This window comes from Leptonychotes weddellii, chromosome 1 (genome assembly GCF_054177405.1).
Source record: "Leptonychotes weddellii isolate Sample4059 chromosome 1, ASM5417740v2, whole genome shotgun sequence".
NCBI lineage: Eukaryota > Metazoa > Chordata > Mammalia > Carnivora > Phocidae > Leptonychotes > Leptonychotes weddellii.
Window position 1 is genome coordinate 84,369,250 of NC_138369.1, and position 20,707 is coordinate 84,389,956.

The following is a 20,707-nucleotide window of genomic DNA, read 5'->3' on the forward strand; positions in this document are numbered from 1 at the left end:
TTTTTTTTTTAAAGATTTTATTTATTTATTTGAGACAGAGAGAATGAGAGACAGAGAGCATGAGAGGGAGGAGGGTCAGAGGGAGAAGCAGACTCCCTGCCGAGCAGGGAGCCCGATGCAGGACTCGATCCCGGGACTCCAGGATCATGACCTGAGCCGAAGGCAGTCGCTTAACCAACTGAGCCACCCAGGCGCCCTCTTTCCATTTTTAAAAAAGAATAATGGGCTGAGTGACCCTTATTTCTTCAGTCTCTTGTTTTTACATGCTATTATCTTTTCAGTGTTGAGCCTACATTCAACCCCTACTTTCAGCACCATCACCACAGCCGATACACCCACCAGATGGCACACAGACACCATGTTCTTTCCTAGGAAGAGAGTGAGCTGAAGGGAGCACATTTTATCTCGTGCCAACAGCCGCTGAATGGCTAGAGTAGATCAAGGCAGCTGGGCGCAACCACAAGGATCAGAATTTATGAGTATCAGAATACCCAAGTGCACTTATTTGGAAATCATCCTCATGAAGAAGCCCACAACCCCTCTAAGATGGTAACCTGCCCCAGAATGTGTTAACAAATAAATCATTTAAAATTTATAGTGAAGGGGCACCTGGGTGTCTCAGTTGGTTAAGTGTCTGCCTTCGGTTCAGGTCATGATCCCAGGGTCCTGGGATCAAGCCCTGCATCGGGCTCCCTGCTCAGCCAGGAGCCTGCTTCTCCCTCTCCCTTTGCTGCTCCCCCTGCCTGTGCTCTCTCATGTGTGCACGCTCTCTCTCTCTCAAATAAATAAATAAAATCTTTAAAAAAAAATTTACAGTCAGGAGAGATATTTTTCTAATATTTATAAAAGATGGCAATGACTGCAGATAGACCTACAATTTAAAAATTGCATTCTTAAAATAAATTTAAAACTTTAGGACACTTAAACTCAAAGACCAAAGACCACCCATGAATTATAGTTTCAAAGCAGTTCTTTCCCCTAGCAAATTAGAAAACGGGACCATTGAATTCCATAATACCATACTCAAAATTGCAATGATGAATATTCTTTTTCAACAATATGTTCCATTTGAGAGCTATTATTGAAGCTACATCTAAATCATATTTTAAAGAGCAAGAAATCTTAAAGTTAGACATCAATATCAACAAAAATCTTTTAATTAAAATCTTACCCATTAAAAGATTAAAAAAAAAAAAAAAAGATTCTGCAAACTCTTACACTTAAGTTCCCTGGGTCTACTTGACACACCGTAAGTGGTCAATTAGCAGTCTCTTCATTTTTCTGTCAGAGAAATTGCCAAGACAGTGACAAACTTTGTACCATAAGTGATCAAAGTGCCAAAAACCAAGCCTCCTACTGATGGTCTCCAGCTTTAGAGTCAAGATCCAAAGGTTCATTTACAAATTGGTTGCTTCAAACTTGGTAGAAAGTAATGCTGTTATTACACGATAGGTTTCTGGATCCTTTCGCAAGAGTTAACTCATACTACAGTTAAAGCACAATATTCATACTATTTTTATCTGCTCCTAAACAACAATGTAAAAGGTTTTCTTTTCAGAAAAATACAGGCATCAGGCAAATCTTCCCTCTGACCTCCACCTCAGAAATGAAGAGATTTTTAGGTTGCTGTTGTTTCTAGTCACACACATATATATAAGGCAGAGAGAATGTCTACATTAGTCACTCTCTGGGTATTCTAACTTGGAAAACAATGAATAGGTAAGGCTCAGATTCCCACAGACCTCAGTTTTGTGCTAAAGCGTTCATATATACAAGGCGAGAACTATAGGTACCCCACTCTGAAAGTCTTTCAGTATATTACTCTTAATTTGAAGGGTTAACACTCTCAAAGATTTCTGTATTGTTGTTGCTGATGCTATTAAATAACCCTGTCATGTCTACATTTATAATCGTGACACACATTTTTGATAACTACAATCTAGGATTTTGTCATAGTTATATATCACATGTGGGGCCATCAACTTTTTTTAGGGCTCTTTCTATATATACTTTGATCAAAATTGTAAAAAATTTTACTTTAGTCAGACCTATAGTTTGTAAATCCGTTTTCTTTGGAGGGAATAGGGGAGAAGGAGAGAGAGAATCTTAAGCAGGCTCTATGCCCGATGCAGGGCTCCATCTCACAACCCTGAGATCATGACCTGAGCCAAAAGCAAGAGTCAGATGTTTAACTGACTGAGCCACCCAGGCACCCCTATAAATCCATTTTAAACTCCATGTAAGTTATTTTACTTATCTTAGAAAGAAAACCCTCAACTGCTACCTATTGCTATTCCTTAAAAAAGCAAAATGTATGAAGATCAATTTTAGAATCTTATTGTAATCTTAATTAAAACAATGATCTGAAAAGCTTCAAAATCTCTAAATTCTGTCATTATGTGAAGCAAAGAGAATTTTCAGGGAAGCCCACAGATCCCAGTTAAGAGCAAGAGAAATTTTTAATAATCTACTTGAATGTTGGTATCTTTTCCTGTCTTCTCTTTAGACCAATTAAACATTTAGAAAACCATTTAATATTTGCTCCTTACACAAATTTTGAACTATGGTTTACAGAATTTTTTTTGGCTGTTATCTATTCTTACTAATTTTACAGTGCAGGGTATGGCGAATTTTTACTATGTGCCTTATATGTAAAAGATCTGGTGCTCAGCACTGGTTTTTCAAGAGCGAACTTTAAAGAAATGCATAAAGCTGTAATGTGTATAAATGCACACTATACAACAGCATAGAACTTCTCTTTGTTACTTGTAAAATGAAAGGTTTTTACTCGTTATGAATTCTACAAATTCAAAAACTATTTTTTAAAAAAATTTCTTCTTTTTTTTTTTTTATTTTTTAAAAAATTTTGACTGCTTTCATTACATGTGTATTGTTTCCAAGCTCTTCCTTTGCTACTTTTTTCAGCAAATAAACATTCTTCTCTGTCCATTAGCAGCCAATCCAAGCTTACTCTTTCTTTTTAGAGGTTCATTTCAATTAAACTCAAAATATTTCTCTCACATTTCTTATTCAAAGATCTTTTTGGAATAAGTCTTATGCTTCTCACTGAAGATAAAAGGATCTCTCACACTATATGCAAATAATGTTTCATAATGAAATTTCATTTTGAGGCTTAGTACCTATTGTGCAATTACAAACTTTTGCAACCTAAGTATTCCTTATATATTTTATAATGGCTAGGCTTTTTTCCAAATATTCTGTAGGATGTAATGATCATTTTTTTCCATAATTTACATGCACGAAAATTAACTTTCTCACATTTCCATTAATTACACATTAATTTTTTAAGATTAAAAAAAGCCTCTCCAAAAGGTATGTTACTCTACTGATTCTCAAAATCTAAGTATAAAGGAAAAAATTTTAAATGACTAAGTTTTATTTATTCCCTGATTAAGTCAGATTTATGACCTCCCCTCCCCATTCCAGCTACTGTGAATTTTGAATAAAACAACCTCAATTGTAACAGAAGAAACATCTGTTGCTTTTTTCTTCATCAGGGCTTTCCTAACTGAAAGAAAGGCTCTCTGCCTGACCTCCTCTCTCACTCCCCCTCCCCACCCACACTAAGTTCCGTAAAACTCTTTTTTTAAGTAAATGTATTATTTAAAATGTTACTGTATCTACTTAAAATGTCATAATTTATCTAGAAACATTCACTTCCTTATTAAGATTCAAAGAATGAGTAAATGTTATATACATCAAAAAACAAGAGATAGGTACTCTTGTAGAATATTAATTGTAACTGAAAGACAGACTTTCGAGAGTATACTTGAAGTGATCAACTGAATCAAGTTGTCACACAGTCCTGGCTCACTTAGTATTATTTAGGGTTAAGCTTTTCTTCATAGGTTCCAGATTCATATAGGATCTTGCATGCTATATTTTCTTTGCCAATCCAATACTAACATAATGGCAGTCACTACCCCAAGAGGCAGACACCAAATGGTGCCACCCACACTCTCACACTGTGCCTCATAATAAACCATAAAGCAGTGGAATGCACCGGCCCCTTTATGAGCAAACAATGCCTGAGCTTCATTAGAATACAGCTGACATTTTCAAAGCACAAATACTTTTAAGAAAAATGTACTAGGAAAAAAAGGAATGAAACAGCTATAAAAGCTGAAATATTTTTTTAACTGTCAGGTTTATTTCAAAGATCCTGAGGAAGCATATTTTGCTGTTGACAATTTAAAAGTTTTCATAAATAAAAAAAAATGTACAGTTAAGGGCAAAGCTTATTTTATTAACTACTGGAAAGAAATGAAAGTAAAAACTATCATTTGAATTGCATTCACAAGTAGTAACTATGAAGTACCTTCAAAATTATTCATTTCCTCAACTGCTTTCCTAGTTCTTGAATAAGGAAAACTGAGCTCTAGACTTATTTTCACATTTTAATGGATTTATATAAGTAACTGAGTGATAAACTAAGCTTACTCTACCCCTCCCCCCCTGCCCAACCCAACCCCCATACCCTGTAGTTTTCCTGTCTGCAACAAGCAAGGACGTCTTGAATTCAGCGTGCTCTTGGCTATTTATCAACTTAATATTGCTGCTGCTGGAAGAATATAAAATAAACGTGGTAAAAACTCACCCAGCAGTAAGAAACAAAATGATCTCTCTTACCTGGTCTAAAGAAGCATGCCTCTCACTGCAGTACCAACAACACTCTACAGTCTTTGTTACCATTCAGTGGAAACTTGAGACTGTGTCAGACATAAGCAATCGAGCTCAGAAAAGCTCAATTTAAAATACTTCTCAATAAAACTAAAAAGATGCTCAAGAAAACCGTTTAGGTAACTAGCTTTCAAAAGACAAATGAATACTGTCTAATGCAACAAAGGTCATTCAAAAGAAACTGGAAGTGTAAGTCTTAAGACACAAAGAGGCTTTTTAATGTGTAGAATCTTACTTTCTTATTAAATTAAAGGTTGTTTTAAAAATATGCTTAAAATAAAAGCGGTAAAATGATAAAAAGGCTAACTCCAAGCTAAGACTTTTCTAAATATCACTTGAATTTTAACTAGCTAAAAAATAAGATTAAACTTACTCATGAAATCTGCATAATTCGAATTGTACATGTCAGGGTATTTGCTGGCTCCAAAGCAGTCACAAAGCAGGAGACCTTAATGCATCTTGAAAGCAGAGCAAAAGCACCATAAGTTTCAGGGGGAAAAAAAAAAAAAAAGGAAAAGAAAAAGAAAAAAATAATAATAAAAAGGAGGAGAAACTCTTGAAAAACTGGCCGGGGTTTTTCAACCTGTAATAACTGTCTAGCTCCTCTGGGAGGAAAAAAAAAAAGTCCTGGTCCTGCCCCCTGAGATAGGAGGCTATGTTTCAATGCCAAAATGAATGACAGGCCCATTTCTGATATCAACAAAGAGCAGCTTAGTTGGGCTCGATTTTTTTTCACTTTCCCACACGGTTAGAAGTTCTAAATTTTTCAGGTTAGTATCTTTTTATCTAGGGTTAAGCACCTTTCTCCATTTTCTCAAGAGAACCTCATTATGTTGTCCTAGTTTTTTAAATGATTAATTAAAAATACATACCTAATCATCTTAGTTTTTCCTAGGCAAGAAGCTAAACAAAAGATGACCTCTGAAGTTCCTTTCCAAATCTATCTTTTGTAATATCAGATCACCATATGACTAATTATTAATATTAATAAGCTTTTCCTGCATCCTGATATGTGGGTACAAGGAGAAACTAAAAGTAGGTAACAAACATAAAAATAAGTAACTGAGATAAAATTTTCAACTAGCTAGATGTAAAAATAATTTACTAAAGTACATGTGTATGATTATACAAATTCAAAACAATAAACACTTCAATCAATGACTTATATTTACTGAATGCCTATTATGAGCCAAGCACTATTTGGGGCTCTGAGGATATAGCAGTGAACACAAAAGACAAAAGCCAAACAAAAATCCTTGTCTTCAGTGAGCTTATTTGTTTATATTTTAGTTCCTGAATGTAAAACTCTCCTAGATGGACTAAGATATCTCTTTCCTTTTTTGATTAGTTACCACCTAATCTGAAATAGTTCCCTCTGAAAGTATGTCTTGACAAAGCTTCAGGAGGGAAAAGATTTTGTACTTTCTTCAGTGTTGTATCCTCAGTGCCTATTAGACATTCAGATAGGTATATGTGAGTGAAATAGATCAAAGAGAGCTTTTTCTTAGTCAAACTTTTCTTTGCAAACAGACTATGTACCACCTATTACTTACATGCATAAGGGTGTTAACTTGGGTTACAATTATATAATAGCTTAAAATTGAAAAAACAACCTATATGGCCCTGTATCTTTTCAGATTCTAAAATCTGTTTTCACTATGAGATGTGAGGTTACTATATTTGGTTAAAATTCCATACATTGGGGAGCCTGGGTGGCTCCCTTGTTAAGTGTCTGCCTTCGGCTCAGGTCATGATCCCAGGGTCCTGGGATCGAGCCCCGCGTCAGACTCCCTGCTCGGAGGGAAGTCTGCTTCTCCCTCCCACTCCCCCTGCTTGTGTTCCCTCTCTCGCTGTCTGTCAAATAAATAAATAAATAAAATCTTTAAAAAAAATAAAATAAAATTCCATACACTAAGTTTTTGTGGACTATCAGATTTCAGAGGAGTTTGAATAAAAAAAGAATTTTAGAAATTACATGGCATCCCATCAGTTTTGTATATGTGGAAATAACTTTAAATTCCCCTGCTTCTCATCATTCTTGGTCGCCCTACCACAAATCACACACAGAAAATAAGTGCACACCTCTAACCTGTCAAATCAGTCAGAAGTGCTTGCACATGTCACCCAAGGCCAGAATATTCAGGGGCTAGATAGATATGGTCACACCTATTCCAGTATAATCTTTTTTTTTTTTTTTGACACAGAGAGAGAGAGAGAGCACAGGAACACAAGCAGGGGAAGTGACAGAGGGAGAAGCAGGCTCCCCACTGAGCCGGGAGCCTGACTTGGGGCTTGATGCCAGCATCCTGGGATCATGACCTGAGCTAAAGGCAGACGCTTAACCGATTGAGCCACCCAGGCGCCCCTCTAGTACAGTCTTAAAACAAAAGGAAATTAAACTTGTCAGTACTCAGATACATTCATCATACTTATAAATAGCAGAGTATCACTCCTTCCCCCTGTCCCACCACCAGAGCTGGACAATGATTAGAAGTTCAAATATACACTATCTGGAATATTCACACATTCAATATGTGTTCTAACAAAAAATCTAACAGCAACCCAAGGTCAGGAAGACATGTGATGACTGAGGTCAAGAAATGGGTAAGATAAGGTGGGCCCAAAGCAAGATTTCATCAGGAATGGTTCCTACAGGAGCGATTTTTCTTCTCCCTAACCATCATTCATTCTTTCTTCAACAAATACTTATGGAGCACTTCTAATGTATCAGGCACTGAGCTAGGGAGCCAACTGACCTGCTCCCTACTGTCTACCCCATAGATCTGACCTTAAGCCTACCCCTATTCTTCCATGTTTCCTTCTCCATGTTTGCCTTCCTTGCCTGTGCCCCTTCTCCATTTCCAAATTCTTCACTCACTAGCTTCTGTGTTCCTTTACAACTGTATTACACACTTTGGGGGACTTATGAGACTTCTTACTAGCATAACAAAATATATCTTGTGTATGTGCTCTCAAACAATTTCTCCTTAATCTTACTTAGAAAATCCACTTAACTATCCTATTATTTACAACTACTGGTTATCTAGAAAACAGCAAGGGGGACTAGGCATTCATTCCCTCAGGTTTATCAGCTAATTTATTCAGACTGGAGTTTGCTATGCTTATTGGTAACGTGACCAAGTATTAACCACATTTTACAGGTACCTTTCTGATTCTATAGGCAGAAGTGATATTATGATAGCACAATCATAGTTGTTATTTGCCCATTCCTGTTAAAGTATCTGCCAGATCCATGTTGTGAGGGAATGGAAATTACCTATGCTAGTTTCCCATACTTACTCACATTTTGAAATAAAATGTCTAATCACCCTGATGAGAACTACATCTAAAGCAAAGGGTTCCTGCTACCACTTGCATGGGTAAGTGATAGTTTCTTAAATATATCATGCAGTAAAAAGTAACTTCACCTTCACTTGCTCCTCTTCTTCTTCCCACCTTTAAATACAGACATTTTTCGGGCGCCTGGGTGGCTCAGTTGGTTAAGCGACTGTCTTCAGCTCAGGTCATGATCCTGGAGTCCCGGGATCGAGTCCCGCATTGGGCTCCCTGCTTGGCGGGGAGTCTGCTTCTCCCTCTGACCTTCCTCCCTCTCATGTGCTCTCTCTCTCTCTCACTCTCTCAAATAAATGAATAAATAAAATCTTTAAAAAAAATAAATAAATACAGACATTTTTCAAGGATCTATCCTTGATGCTCATTTATTCAAGATTTATATTCCCTCTTTGAAGGGTATTATCTATTTCTATGGCTTTATCACCACTATATAGATGACTATGAAAATTTATACTTCTAGCCCTAGTTTTCTCTGTTCTGCTCTGCTCTAAACTCTTATTTACAATTGCCCACTGGACATCTCTGTCTCTACGTCCCACAATCTCAAGTCAATTTCTGCAGTACTGAGCTCAGTGTCTACCTTCCCAAACCAGCTCATCCTCCTATGTTCCCCATTCTCATTAAAGGCAAAAAAAAAAGAAAGTGATTTTCTATTCTTATTTCTTCCTTACCATTCAACTGCCCACATTGTTCCCAGTTTTTTTCCCCTAAAACACACATTTCCCTAGTTCAGAAACAAAAGAAATAAGAAATACAACTTCTGATGACCTCCTGATTACCCTATCAAAAATAGTGGTAGCCTTAAGCCACACATGGCTATTTAAATTCAAATTGATTAAAGTTAAATGAAACTAAAAACTTGATTTTCCAGTTGCACTAGACACATGTTAAGTCCTCAACAGCCACATATGGCTAACGGCTTGCAGATACAAAACATTTCCATCATCACAGAAAGTTCTATTAAACATCTCTGGTCTAGGGCGCCTGGGTGGCTCAGTCAGTTAAGCATCTGCCTTCGGCTCAGGTCATGATCCCAGGATGCTGGGATGAAGTCCCACATCAGGCTCCCTGCTCAGCGGGAAGCCTGCTTCTCCCTCTCCCTCTGCCCCTTCCCCCTGCTCTCTTCCTCTCTCTCAAATAAATCTTTTTTAAAAAATATGGTCTCTAGTCTAGACAGTAACAGCAAACTACTTAAAAACAGTAGTCTATGTTCTCCTCAATTTGGCCCCTTACCCTCTACCTTAAAAGGTATCGAACCTTATTTTCTCCCTAAAACTCAACCACAACAAAAATCCAAACAACCTGATTTATAAATGGGCAAAGGACTTGAATAGACATTTCTCCAAAGAAAATACACAAATGGCCAATATGCACATGAAAGGATTTCAACATCACTAATCTTTAGGGAAATGCAAATTAAAACTATAATGAGATCACCTCATAACCATTAGGATGACTAATATCAAAATAACAGAAAGTAAGTGTTGATGAGAATGTGGAGAAACTGTAATCTTTGTGCACTGTTGATGCAATGTAAAACGGTACAGCTACTATGGAAATCAGAATGTTGACTCCTCAAAAAATTAAAAATACAATTACCATATGATTCTGCTGGGTCAGCTCCACTTCTAGGTATATAACCAAAAGAATTGAAAGCAGGGTCTTATAGGGATATTTATGCTTCCACGTTCATAGCAGCATTATTGGCAACAGCTAAAACACAGAAGCAACCCCTGTGTCTACTGATGGTAAATGATAAGCAAAATGTAATAAATACATGCAATGGAATATTATTCAACCTTAAAAAGGAAGAAAATTCTGAGACATGCTACAATACAGATGAACCTTAAGGACAGTATGCTACATCACAAGAGACACTGTATGATTCTACTTATATGACTACTTAGAGTAGTCAAAATCATAGAGACATAAAGTAGAATGGTAGTTGTCAGGGGCTGGGGGAGGGGAAAATGGGAGATATTATTTAATGGATACAGAGTTCCAGTTTTACAAGATGAAAAATGATGGAGATGGATGGTATGATGGTTGCACAGCACTATGAATGTATTCTGTATCACTGAATGTATATTTAAAAATGACCAGGATGATATTTTATGTTATGTATATTTTACCATAATAAAAAAAATTGAAAAAACAAAACAAAAACTGATGTAGGAGTGAGAACAGAGGGTATGTGGGAAATCTGTACCTTCCACTTAATTTTACTATGAACTTAAAACTTTGCTGACAAAATAAAGTCTACTTTTTAAAAAAGCACATATAACAGCCTTATCCAAAATGTCTTTTCTTCTCTTCTTTACCTCCTTAGTCCACCCACTCCTCCGCATCCATTATAGTTCCACCTCTATTACAAGAGCTCCTCTTACTTCCTGAATCTAACTTAACCTCCTACCTGTATATTCTTACATAAAATACATTAAAATATCAAGACCAGTACAGCTAAGATCAATGTGTTATAAGAATAATTTTGGTACAATCTAAGTCATAACAATTAAATTACATGATAAATTCTTAATGAGATGTTGTCAAAGCTGCAAAATTAAGTTAGTTCATTCAATCTACACATATTTACTGTTTACAACATGCCAACCTTAAGTAGGGGACCTAAAAATACACGGGAGAAGAAAAATTATAATCCCTCGCCTCAGGAAGTTACAGTCTAATGGAGGAAATGCTATAAACAAGCAAACAAATACAAAAACACCAACTGTGTCCATTGCTAGGGAAGAAACTAGTGGCATCAAAGAGCTGGCAAGGGGTATTCCATGTGAACCCTTTACACAAGGTGCTCTAGGAAGATCTCTCTGAAGCCAGTGATATTTAAGCCGCAACCTGGAAGATGAGGTGTCAGCAAGGTAAAAGCAGGAAGAACATTTCGGGCAACACAGAAATGTGAAAAGGCTCACGTAACACCCATAACCTTAAAAGTAAAGCAAATAAATGGAAACTGAGGAAGTCAAATAAAATATACATGAGGAAATGGCTTTAGGGAAAAAAAATAATTTACTAATTTTTGTTATTTACACAAAATAGTAGAAGGAACCCATTTCTTATTTTCTCATTTGAGGCTACAGCAAAGAACATGGGGAATGAATCAGGATCATGGATGTCATTCTGAGCAGAAGTCTAAAAAGGAACACCAGGATTATCAGACCTCAACAAATATTGTCTGAACACAATCATGAATGCACAATATTCCACTGTACACGTCATGTTTTATTTCCCTATAAGTGGATATTTACAGTCTTCATATTTTGCCATTATAAATAACTATGTAAAAATTATGTAGTAAACACTTCTACACTCAAATCTTTTTTTTTTTTTTTAAGATTTTATTGATTTATTTACTTGAGAGAGAGAGAGAGAGCAGGGGGAGGAGCAGGAGAGGGACAAGCAGACTCTGCCCTGAGTGCAGAACCCCATGTGAGGCTCGATCCCATGACTTTGAGATCATGACCTGAGCCAAAATCAAGAGTCAAAATCAACCGATTAAGCCACCCAGGTGCCCCTCTCTTATTCTTTTCTAATGACAAACTCCAGGAAGGGTTTTGGTAGGTGAAAGAGTATCAATTGCTTTAAAGAGTTTGATGTGTATTACCAATCTGCTTCCCAGAGGACTTACACTGATTCACACTTCAAAGGGAAGTAGATTTAAAGAATAAGAGGTAGATAAGAAGAATAAATAAAAGTATACAGGAGGAAATGAAAATCATCCACAATTCAAATACCCAGAAATGATTATAATGAATATTTTACATACATATATCAAGTCTTTTTCTACGCCACATATTTTTCCTTTTCCAAAAAAAGCAGGGGGAGGGATCATGCTGTACATGCTGGTTTAACTTTTTGAACTTAATAAATTTAGTTTATAACACCTACACAATACCATCATATATCAGTGTCACAAAACTCAGTTATTTATCACACTGCTTCCAAATGGTCATTCTCATCAACAATGCCGTGAACATTCTTTGCTAAAATCTTCCCACAGGTCTTCCTTTAATCAGGATAAATCCGCAGAAGAGAAAATGCTGAGTCAGAGTTTGTGTATTTTAAAGATTTTTGATAGCACTGAGCAAATTATCCTCCAGAGACGTTATATCATTCTGAGTTCCCAGACTGGCCCCTACCAACCCCAAATTAGGTATTAACAACAACAACAACACAACAAAATCTTTGCTCTATTGATTGGTAAACATTGGCTTTTGCTATTTAAATTTGCATTTTGATACATATTCGTATTTTTATTATCCATTTGCATTTCTTTTGTGAATTTCCCATGCTACATTTTTTCTTGTAATGCCAATATTTAATTTACTTATTTGTATTACATTTAGTTATGTTTATTATGTGAAGTTTCTCAGATCTGCCTTGTTTTTGATGACCTTGACAGTTTTGAGAAATATGGTCTGGTATTCTGCAGAATGCCACTCATTATGGGTTTGTCTGATTTTTTTCTCAGAGTTAGGAATTATTGGGAGGAAGATCTCATCACATCATATCAAGGGTACCAGCTATCAACATGACTTATGACTGATAAAGTTACCTTGAGGATCAATTGGCCAGGGCTATTTTTTCAGGTTTTTCTACTGTAAAGTTACTCTCCCACCTCTAGCCTGTGTTTCCATAAGCTACAATTTGGAAGCACCACACTGAGTGCAGTCCACACTCATGGTGGGGTTGGAGGGTTTACGCTCTACCTCCTTGAGGGAGAAGTGTCTAAATTGGTGCCTAAATAAATTACTTGGAATTCTGTATGGAAACTTGTCTCTTCTCCCTCATTTATTCAATAACTATTTATATGAGTATGTGCTCATGTATTTTCATTTTATACTTAAAGTTAAAATCCAACATTACATTATTTATTTTGTTGCTCAAAAGGCTCCAGGTTTGGCCACTGGGATCTTTTTCAGGTTGGCTCCTGTGATGGTTTGGCATAATCCACCTTTTTTTTTTTTTTTAATACTTCCTTACTTTCTGGTATTATAAAATACTCCAGCTTCATCTTGTATATTTCCTGCCCCAAACCTACATTAGCTGTTTTTCTAAGGAGTCTTGGATCTTTTTATTGGAGAATAGTATTAGAAACCAAGATCTGGGTGGTGGGTGACACTATTGGTTTTTACAAACTCTAATAAGATTTGATTGAAATGGCATTATGTAATTTTTATTTGATTTGAAAAGAACTGTCAACTTTTTTTTTTTTTTAAAGATTTTATTTATTTGACAGAGAGAGACACAGCGAGAGAGGGAACACAAGCAGGGGGAGTGGGAGAGGGAGAAGCAGGCTTCCTGTGGAGCGGGGAGCCCGATGCAGGGCTCGATCCCAGGACCCTGGGACCATGGCCTGAGCCGAAGGCAGACGCTTAACAACTGAGCCACCCAGGCGCCCAGAACTTTCAACTTTAAAATACTTATTTTTCTCTTTCAGGAATACAGAATTACTTTCATATATTGAGTTATCCTTTATGTTTCTTAGTACATAGTAAAATAATTGCTTTTTCTGTATATATCACAGCAACAATAATAATTTAAATATCACTTGATATTTCCTCCATCTGCTAATACAAATCTTCCAGACCTTAGAGAGTCTCCAACAGCCTACAGGGATTTCCGCAAGCCTTTAGAGGAGTGATCCTTAGCCTTGGCTGCACATTACAATCAACTGGGAAACTTCTATGCAAGTCACACTTCAAACCAACTCCATCTGAATCACTGAGGGTGAAACCAAGGCTTAAGTATTCTGTAAAGGTATCAGGTGATTCCAGTGCGTATCTAAGCTAAGAAACACCACTCTAGTCTTCTACTTGGCTTCATTAGAAGCTCATTCCCAGTTACGTACTGCTGAGTAATGCTGCCTCCTCTAGGAACAGATCACCTCCACCTTCCTCTGCAGAAACACTGGCAGTCCATGAGATGCCAAAGCTTCAAGTTTTGCCTTTTCTGAAAAATACTTTGCTCCCTTACTATGTTATATTACCCTATAAGAGATACGCATAAGAGGCAGCACTGCTAGTGACCTTAATGAGAAATTATTATTAAATTAAATTATATCTTAAAAGATAATTGTTTTGTTGTTTTCATAAAAACTTACACCTACCCTATTCTCATAGGATTCACACGATTCAAATAGGTCTGGCCATAAGACAAACCCTACTACCATCATGCAATATTAAGAATCATTTCCCCTTTCTAAAGACCAAGATTTTTCTTAAAGGTTCAGCCTCTTTCTTCCCCTGAGATACAATGAACATAATCATAGCAACATTAGAACTCAAACCCTGCTCAACTCCTGACTGACTCAATCCCATGGACAAATGGCCTAACAAAAGAAATGCGCCCATTTCCAGGTATAAATACTATTTACTTCAATCTCTACTGTTCTTGTATACAAAATGTGTGGCATTAAAATTATAACACACATACAAAAGAGGGTAAAAAAACCTACTGCAAGAGCTAAAGTAATCAATAGAAATAGACTGATATATGACCCAGATTTTGGAACTATCAGACAGGGACTTTAAAAACTATTTCAACTTTTTCATTATTAGACTGGAGGAAAATTTCTTCCTATCTTTAATCACTTTATTTTTTTTTTTAAGATTTTATTTATTTATTTGACAGAGAGAGACACAGTGAGAGAATGAACACAAGCAGGGGGAGTGCGAGAGGGAGAAGCAGGCTCCCCATGGAGCAGGGAGCCCGATGCAGGGCTCAGTCCCAAGACCCTGTGATCATGACCTGAGCCGAAGGCAGACGCTTAACGACTGAGCGACCCAGGCACCACAGTCTTTAATCACTTTAAAAGATAACTAAGAATCTAAACCAAAACACTTACAATATATTATAGGGTTTATAATTATGTAAAAACAAAATGTATGCTAACAGTGCATAAAAGATAAGAGAGCAGAAAAAGAAGTACATATGTATGGTATAACACTCCTTGAAAGTAGACTGTGATAACTTAAAGATATACTCTGCAAACTCTACAACACTAAATATAAAAGACTTAAAAAGAGGTATAATAAATCAGCATAATTCCACATAAGATGGAATCACAAGAAAAATATCGAATTTATCCAAAATAAATCAAGAAAAAGTAAGAAAAGGAATAGAGAACAGATGGGACATATAGAAAAAAAAAACACATAGCAATATGGCAGATTCAAATCCAACATCTCAATAATTACATTAATTGTAAATTATCTAGAGACCCTGATTAAAATTCAGAGATTCCCAGAACAAGGACTGTTACCAGGGATAAACACAGGTATTACATAATGATAAAAGAAAACATCACAAAATAACAAAACAACACAATAACAATCCTAACTGTGCATGTACCCAACAAAAGAGTTTCAAATATGTAAGAAAAAGGGACAACTCAAAGGAAAAATGGAAAAGGCACTATTATAATTGGAGACCAACATTCCTTTCTCAGTAATCAACAGAACAAGTAGACACATAGACATAGAAAATCTGAACACTAGCAATCAACTTGACATCATTATTTATAGAACACTCCATTCAACATCAGCAAAATCCACAGTCTTTTCAGTGCACTTGGAACATTAAGATAGGCCATAGGACAGATCTTGAAACAAACTGTAAAGCAATTTAAATAACCTCCAAAGGATGGTCTCTGATCACAGCGGAATTAAACTAGAAATCAGTAACAGAAAGATTTCTGGAAAATTCCCAAATATTAAACAACACATTTCCAAATTCACTGAAAGCTACAAACTACCAGAGCTCACTCAAGAAAAAAACAGACAACCTGAATAGCCCTATATCTATTACAGAAATTGAATTCCCAGTTTCTACCCTCCTCACAAAGAAAACTCCAGGCCCAAATGTCTTCAATAGCAATTTCTACTGAATATTTATGGAATAATTAATCTAACATTATAAAAATTCTTCCAGAAAGTAGAAGAATAGAAAACATTTTCTAAGTCATTTGATAAGGCTGGCACTAACCTGATACAAAATCAAACAAAGAAATCACAAGATAATTCCAAACCAATATCCTGCTTGAACACAGTCGCAAAAAACCCGTTAATTAGCCTTAAAAAAGAATGAAATTCTTTTTAAAGATTTCATTTATTTATTTGACAGAGAGAGACACAGCGAGAGAGGGAACACAAGCAGGGGGAGTGGGAGAGGGAGAAGCAGGCTCCCCGCAGAGCAGGGAGCCCTATGCGGGACTCAATCCCAGGACCCCGGGATCATGACCTGAGCTGAAGGCAGTCGCTTAACCAACTGAGCCACCCAGGCGCCCAAAAAAGAATGAAATTCTGATACATGCTACGATATGGGTAAATCTTGAAAATATTATGCTAAGTGCAATAGGCCTGACAAAAGGATCTATAATGTATGTCTCCACTTACATAAGGAAGGTACCTAGAATAATCAAATTCATAAAGACAAAAAATGAGAACAATGGTTACCAGCAGATAGAGAAGAGGGAATATGGAATTATTATTTAATGGGTACAGAGTTTCTGTTTGGGATGAAGAAAAAATTGGGAGATGGATAGTGGTGATGGTTGCACAACAATAAGAATGTACTCAAAGCCATCAAATTACACACTTGAAAATGGCTAAGATAGTGAATTTTATGTTATGTATATGTTATATACACCATATATATATATGCACCATAAAAAAGATCTTTAACAAAACGTTAGCAAACTTGATACAGCAATAGATAAAAAAGGTATTACACTGTGAGCAAATGGTATCTATCCAAAGAACGCTGGCTGGCACAGATAATCCAAAAGAATCTATAAAAAAGCTAGCAAAAGTAATAAATTTTAGTAAACTAATGATTTAGCAAGGTTGCAGGGCTCAAAATATACAACATACAACAAAATCAAGAAAGAGTAAACCTGACTTTAAAAAACAAAGCAACAGAAAACCAAATAAATAATAGTGGTGCCAGTGGACCTTCTTATCTTGTTCCTGTTTTGTTTGTTTTTTTTAAAGATTTTATTTATTTATTTTACAGAGAGAGAGAGAGAGCACAAGCAGGGGGAGCAGCAGAAAGGGAGAAGCAGGCTCTCTGCTGAGCAGGGAACCTGACGTGGGGCTCAATCCCAGGACCCTGGGATCACGACCTGAGCCAAAGGCAGACGCTTAACCGACTGAGCCACCCAAGGCGCCCCTCTTGTTCCTGTTTTAAATGGGAATATGTATTTCTAATGTAAATGTTTTAAACATGATACTGGCTAATAACTTAAAGATGGACTTTTAGAAAATATATTTCAAAGTATCTTTTAATTCCTACTTAATAGAAAGATTTTAAAAAAGTGACCAAGTTCTTAAAAATGTAGCCCATGAAGTATTTCAGACAAAAATATGGTTCCTTTTGATCTACCTATATAAATGTATTATTGGTAATTTCTTATTATTAAATCAAGCATCTTTACTTTCTTGAAACAAATTCTACATGGTTCATGGTACACAGTTCTCTTATTATAATGTCAATTTTATTTGCTAATAATTTGGTTTTTGCTTTTATAGTTGTGTGATTGGTTTGTAACTTTCTGTACTGTTAAATTTTATTATATGAGTTAAATTAGTTTTGTTTCATGTACTGAAAGCCTTTGGTATTATACTCTGCATGTTTTACTGCCTGAATTATCCATTCATAGAAATAGGAAAAAAGCTTGCCCATAAGACTATGAAGAGAAAAGTCTTCTCCCCACCCCGCCAAAGATTTACTTATTTGAGAGAGAGAGAGAGAGCATGAGGGAGCGGGAGGCACAGAGGAAGAGGAACAAGCAGACTCCCCGCTGAGCCCGATGCAGGGCTCTATGCCAGAACCCTGAGATAGTGACCTGAGCCGAAGCTGTATGCTCAGCTGACTGAGCCACCTATGCACCCCGAGAAAAGTATTTTTCAAAGTAATTTTTGGGGACAATATTTCCATTTCTTTCAACATATTAGACTTCAAGTTTTCTACTTTTAAAAATAATCAATTTGGGGGGCACCTGCCTGGCTCAGTCAATACAGCATGTGATTCTTGATCTGGGGATTGTGAGTTCATACTCCACATTGGGAGTACAGCTTACCTAAAAAAAATAAATAAATAAAACAGACTTTAAACAAAAAGATTAACATCATCAATTTGGTAATTTATATCCCCCCTGCAAATAGTATCTTTCATCAGTATTTTCAAATTCCTTAACATAATTGCTGTATGTAATCTGATAATTTTTAAAAAATTCTATATACAAATTCATCTAATGTTCCAACATTTTGCTAAATGATGTCCTAGAGTTTGTTTATTATGGCCAATCTACCTGGACTTTTCAGTTTTACCACTTTTCTATCTTCTGATTTTTGTTTTTATTTTTATATATTCCTCCTCTTGCTAACCTTTGCCTAACTTTGGGAGGTGAATTCATTGTTTCATTCCATTTTATTTTTAATTTTTTAAGGTTTATTTATTTATTTTTAGTAATCTCTACATCCAATGTGAGGCTCAAACTTAAGATCCCAAGATCAAGAGTTGCATGTTCTTCGGACTGAGCCAGGCATGTACCCCTCATTCCATTTTAAAATTACAAAAGCACATATACAACTTTGGCTGCATCCCACATATATGTGTATGTGTGTATATAGATAAAATTATAATTTCTTATTATTTTTAATAGTTGCTGCAGTTTAGGTTTCTGCTTGGATTTAACAGTTGTTTGGGAAGAGAACTGCCAGATGGACTTCATTCATTAATTTCAAATTTTATTGCATTGTGGCCAGATACAATGGTATATCAAATTTCTGCTTCATAGACTACATTGTTATTTTTGTTTTTTAGTATGGTGACCATCTTTAAATGTTCCATGAATGCTTGAGGAGAAGGGTTATTCTCTTTTTGTAACGTACCCAGTGTCAGAGTTGAATTAATGTGAGGAGGGTATTCATTCAGCGGGGTGGCAGAGATGGGAACTTGGTTATATATGGGAGATTAATCACATAAGTAAACACATAGAGGATAATGGGAGCCAGGACTTCTAGGAGACTGTTTAGCTTTGTAAGCAACTACCAAACCGTCTTCCAAAGTGCCTGCATCATTTTGCATTTTCCGTAATGACGAATGGGTGTCCCTGTTGCTCCACATCCTTGTCAACAATTTGATATTGTCATCTTTTTGGATTTTAGCCATTCTAAAAGGATTATAGTGCCATTTTACTGTTGTTTTAACTTGCAATTCCTTAATGACAAATGATACTAAGTATCTTTTCATTTTTTATTTGCCTTTTTTTTTTAAAGATTTTATTGATTTGAGAGACAGTGTGCATGCATGCGTGTAAGCGAGCACGAGCAGTGGGGGATGCGCAGAGGGAGAGGGAGAAGCAGACTCCCCACTGCGCAGGGAGCCCGATGCGGGGCTTGATCCCAGGACCCCAAGATCATGACCTGAGCCAAAGGCAGATGCTTAATTGACTGAGCCACCCAAGCACTTCTTATTTGTCTTCTGTATACATCCTTTGGTGAGGTGTCTGTTCACTTTTTAACTCAGCTGTCTGTTTTCTTATTGTTGTTGAAGACAATTGTTACTATTCTTTTTATATTTTGGATACCAGTCTAGGTAGTAAAGAATTTCTTACCCAAAGATAAGTCTGGCTTTTGCCCTTAGTTCCTGGGAGGTAATCTGTAAGTCCCTGGAATGTCTTACCTGATAAAAGTGTCTTGAACAATATGATTTAGGGTGCAGGCTTTGAGCCACAACAACGAGATTTAGGATGGGGGCATTTGGGTCACATCAGTTGACCTGAGGGACTGGAGACTTAGCCAGCCACATGAGCTGCTAGTCAGATTTCTGTGACTGAACCCCAATAAAGACTCCAGATACCAAAGACCATGTGAGCTTCTCTGGTTGGCAATACTCTGTGCAAGCTGTTAAACATCAAGACTGGGAAAGTAACACTGTCCATGTCTCCATAGGAAGACAAATTTGGTACTCTTCTTGACTCTGGCCTATGTGTCTTTTCACTTGACTGATTTTAATCTGTATTCTTTAGCTGTAATAAAACATAACCATGAGTATAATAGCTTTCAATGAATTCGGTGAGTCCTTTTCAACCTATAAAACCTAAAGGTAATTTTGGAGACCCCTGAACTTGCAACTGAAGTCAGACATAAGGGTAGCCTTTTGTGTACTGCTCTCTAACTTTGTAATTGGCTAACATAATTTTATCAGATACGTGTTTTGCTGTCGTATCTAAAAAGGCATTACCAAACCCAAGCTCACCTAGGATTTTCTCCTATTTTTCTTCTAGATGTTTTATCTTTTTTGTTTTACATTTAAGTCTATGAATCATTTTGAGTTAACCTTTGTGAAAGGTGTGAGGTCTGTGTATAGGTTCATTTTTTTGTACATAAACTTTAATTGTTCTAGCCTCATTTACCAAAAAAGACTCTCCTTTCTCCATTGAATTGTCTTTCCGCCTTTGTCAAAGATCACTTGACTGTATTTCTGGGCTCTATTCTGGTCTATTCTTGCACAAACACTATACTGTCTTGATTACTGTAGCTGTATGGTTAGCATCAAAAATCAGGTAATATGAAAGAGCCAAGATGTCCATCGACAGATGAATGGATAAAGAGGATGTAGTATATATATA

The 20,707-nt window shown here is 36.4% G+C and overlaps 1 protein-coding gene across 8 annotated transcripts in view; it reads right to left on the bottom strand.

Annotated features, from left to right (window-relative positions):
• The window catches only part of TFDP2 (transcription factor Dp-2), a 149,970-nt gene that overhangs the window by 64,050 nt on the left and 65,213 nt on the right, over positions 1-20,707 (bottom strand). The window contains exon 1 of one of the 8 annotated variants that reach the window (XM_081827398.1): positions 5,075-5,142. The exons of 6 other annotated variants lie outside the window; for them this stretch is intronic. In XM_081827398.1, the coding sequence (XP_081683524.1) occupies positions 5,075-5,105 (31 nt within the window). In that variant the 5' untranslated portion in view covers positions 5,106-5,142. Of the gene's footprint in view, positions 1-4,650; positions 4,880-5,074; positions 5,143-20,707 lie in introns of those variants that run through there. One more of the 8 variants, XM_081827403.1, reaches the window with a different exon arrangement.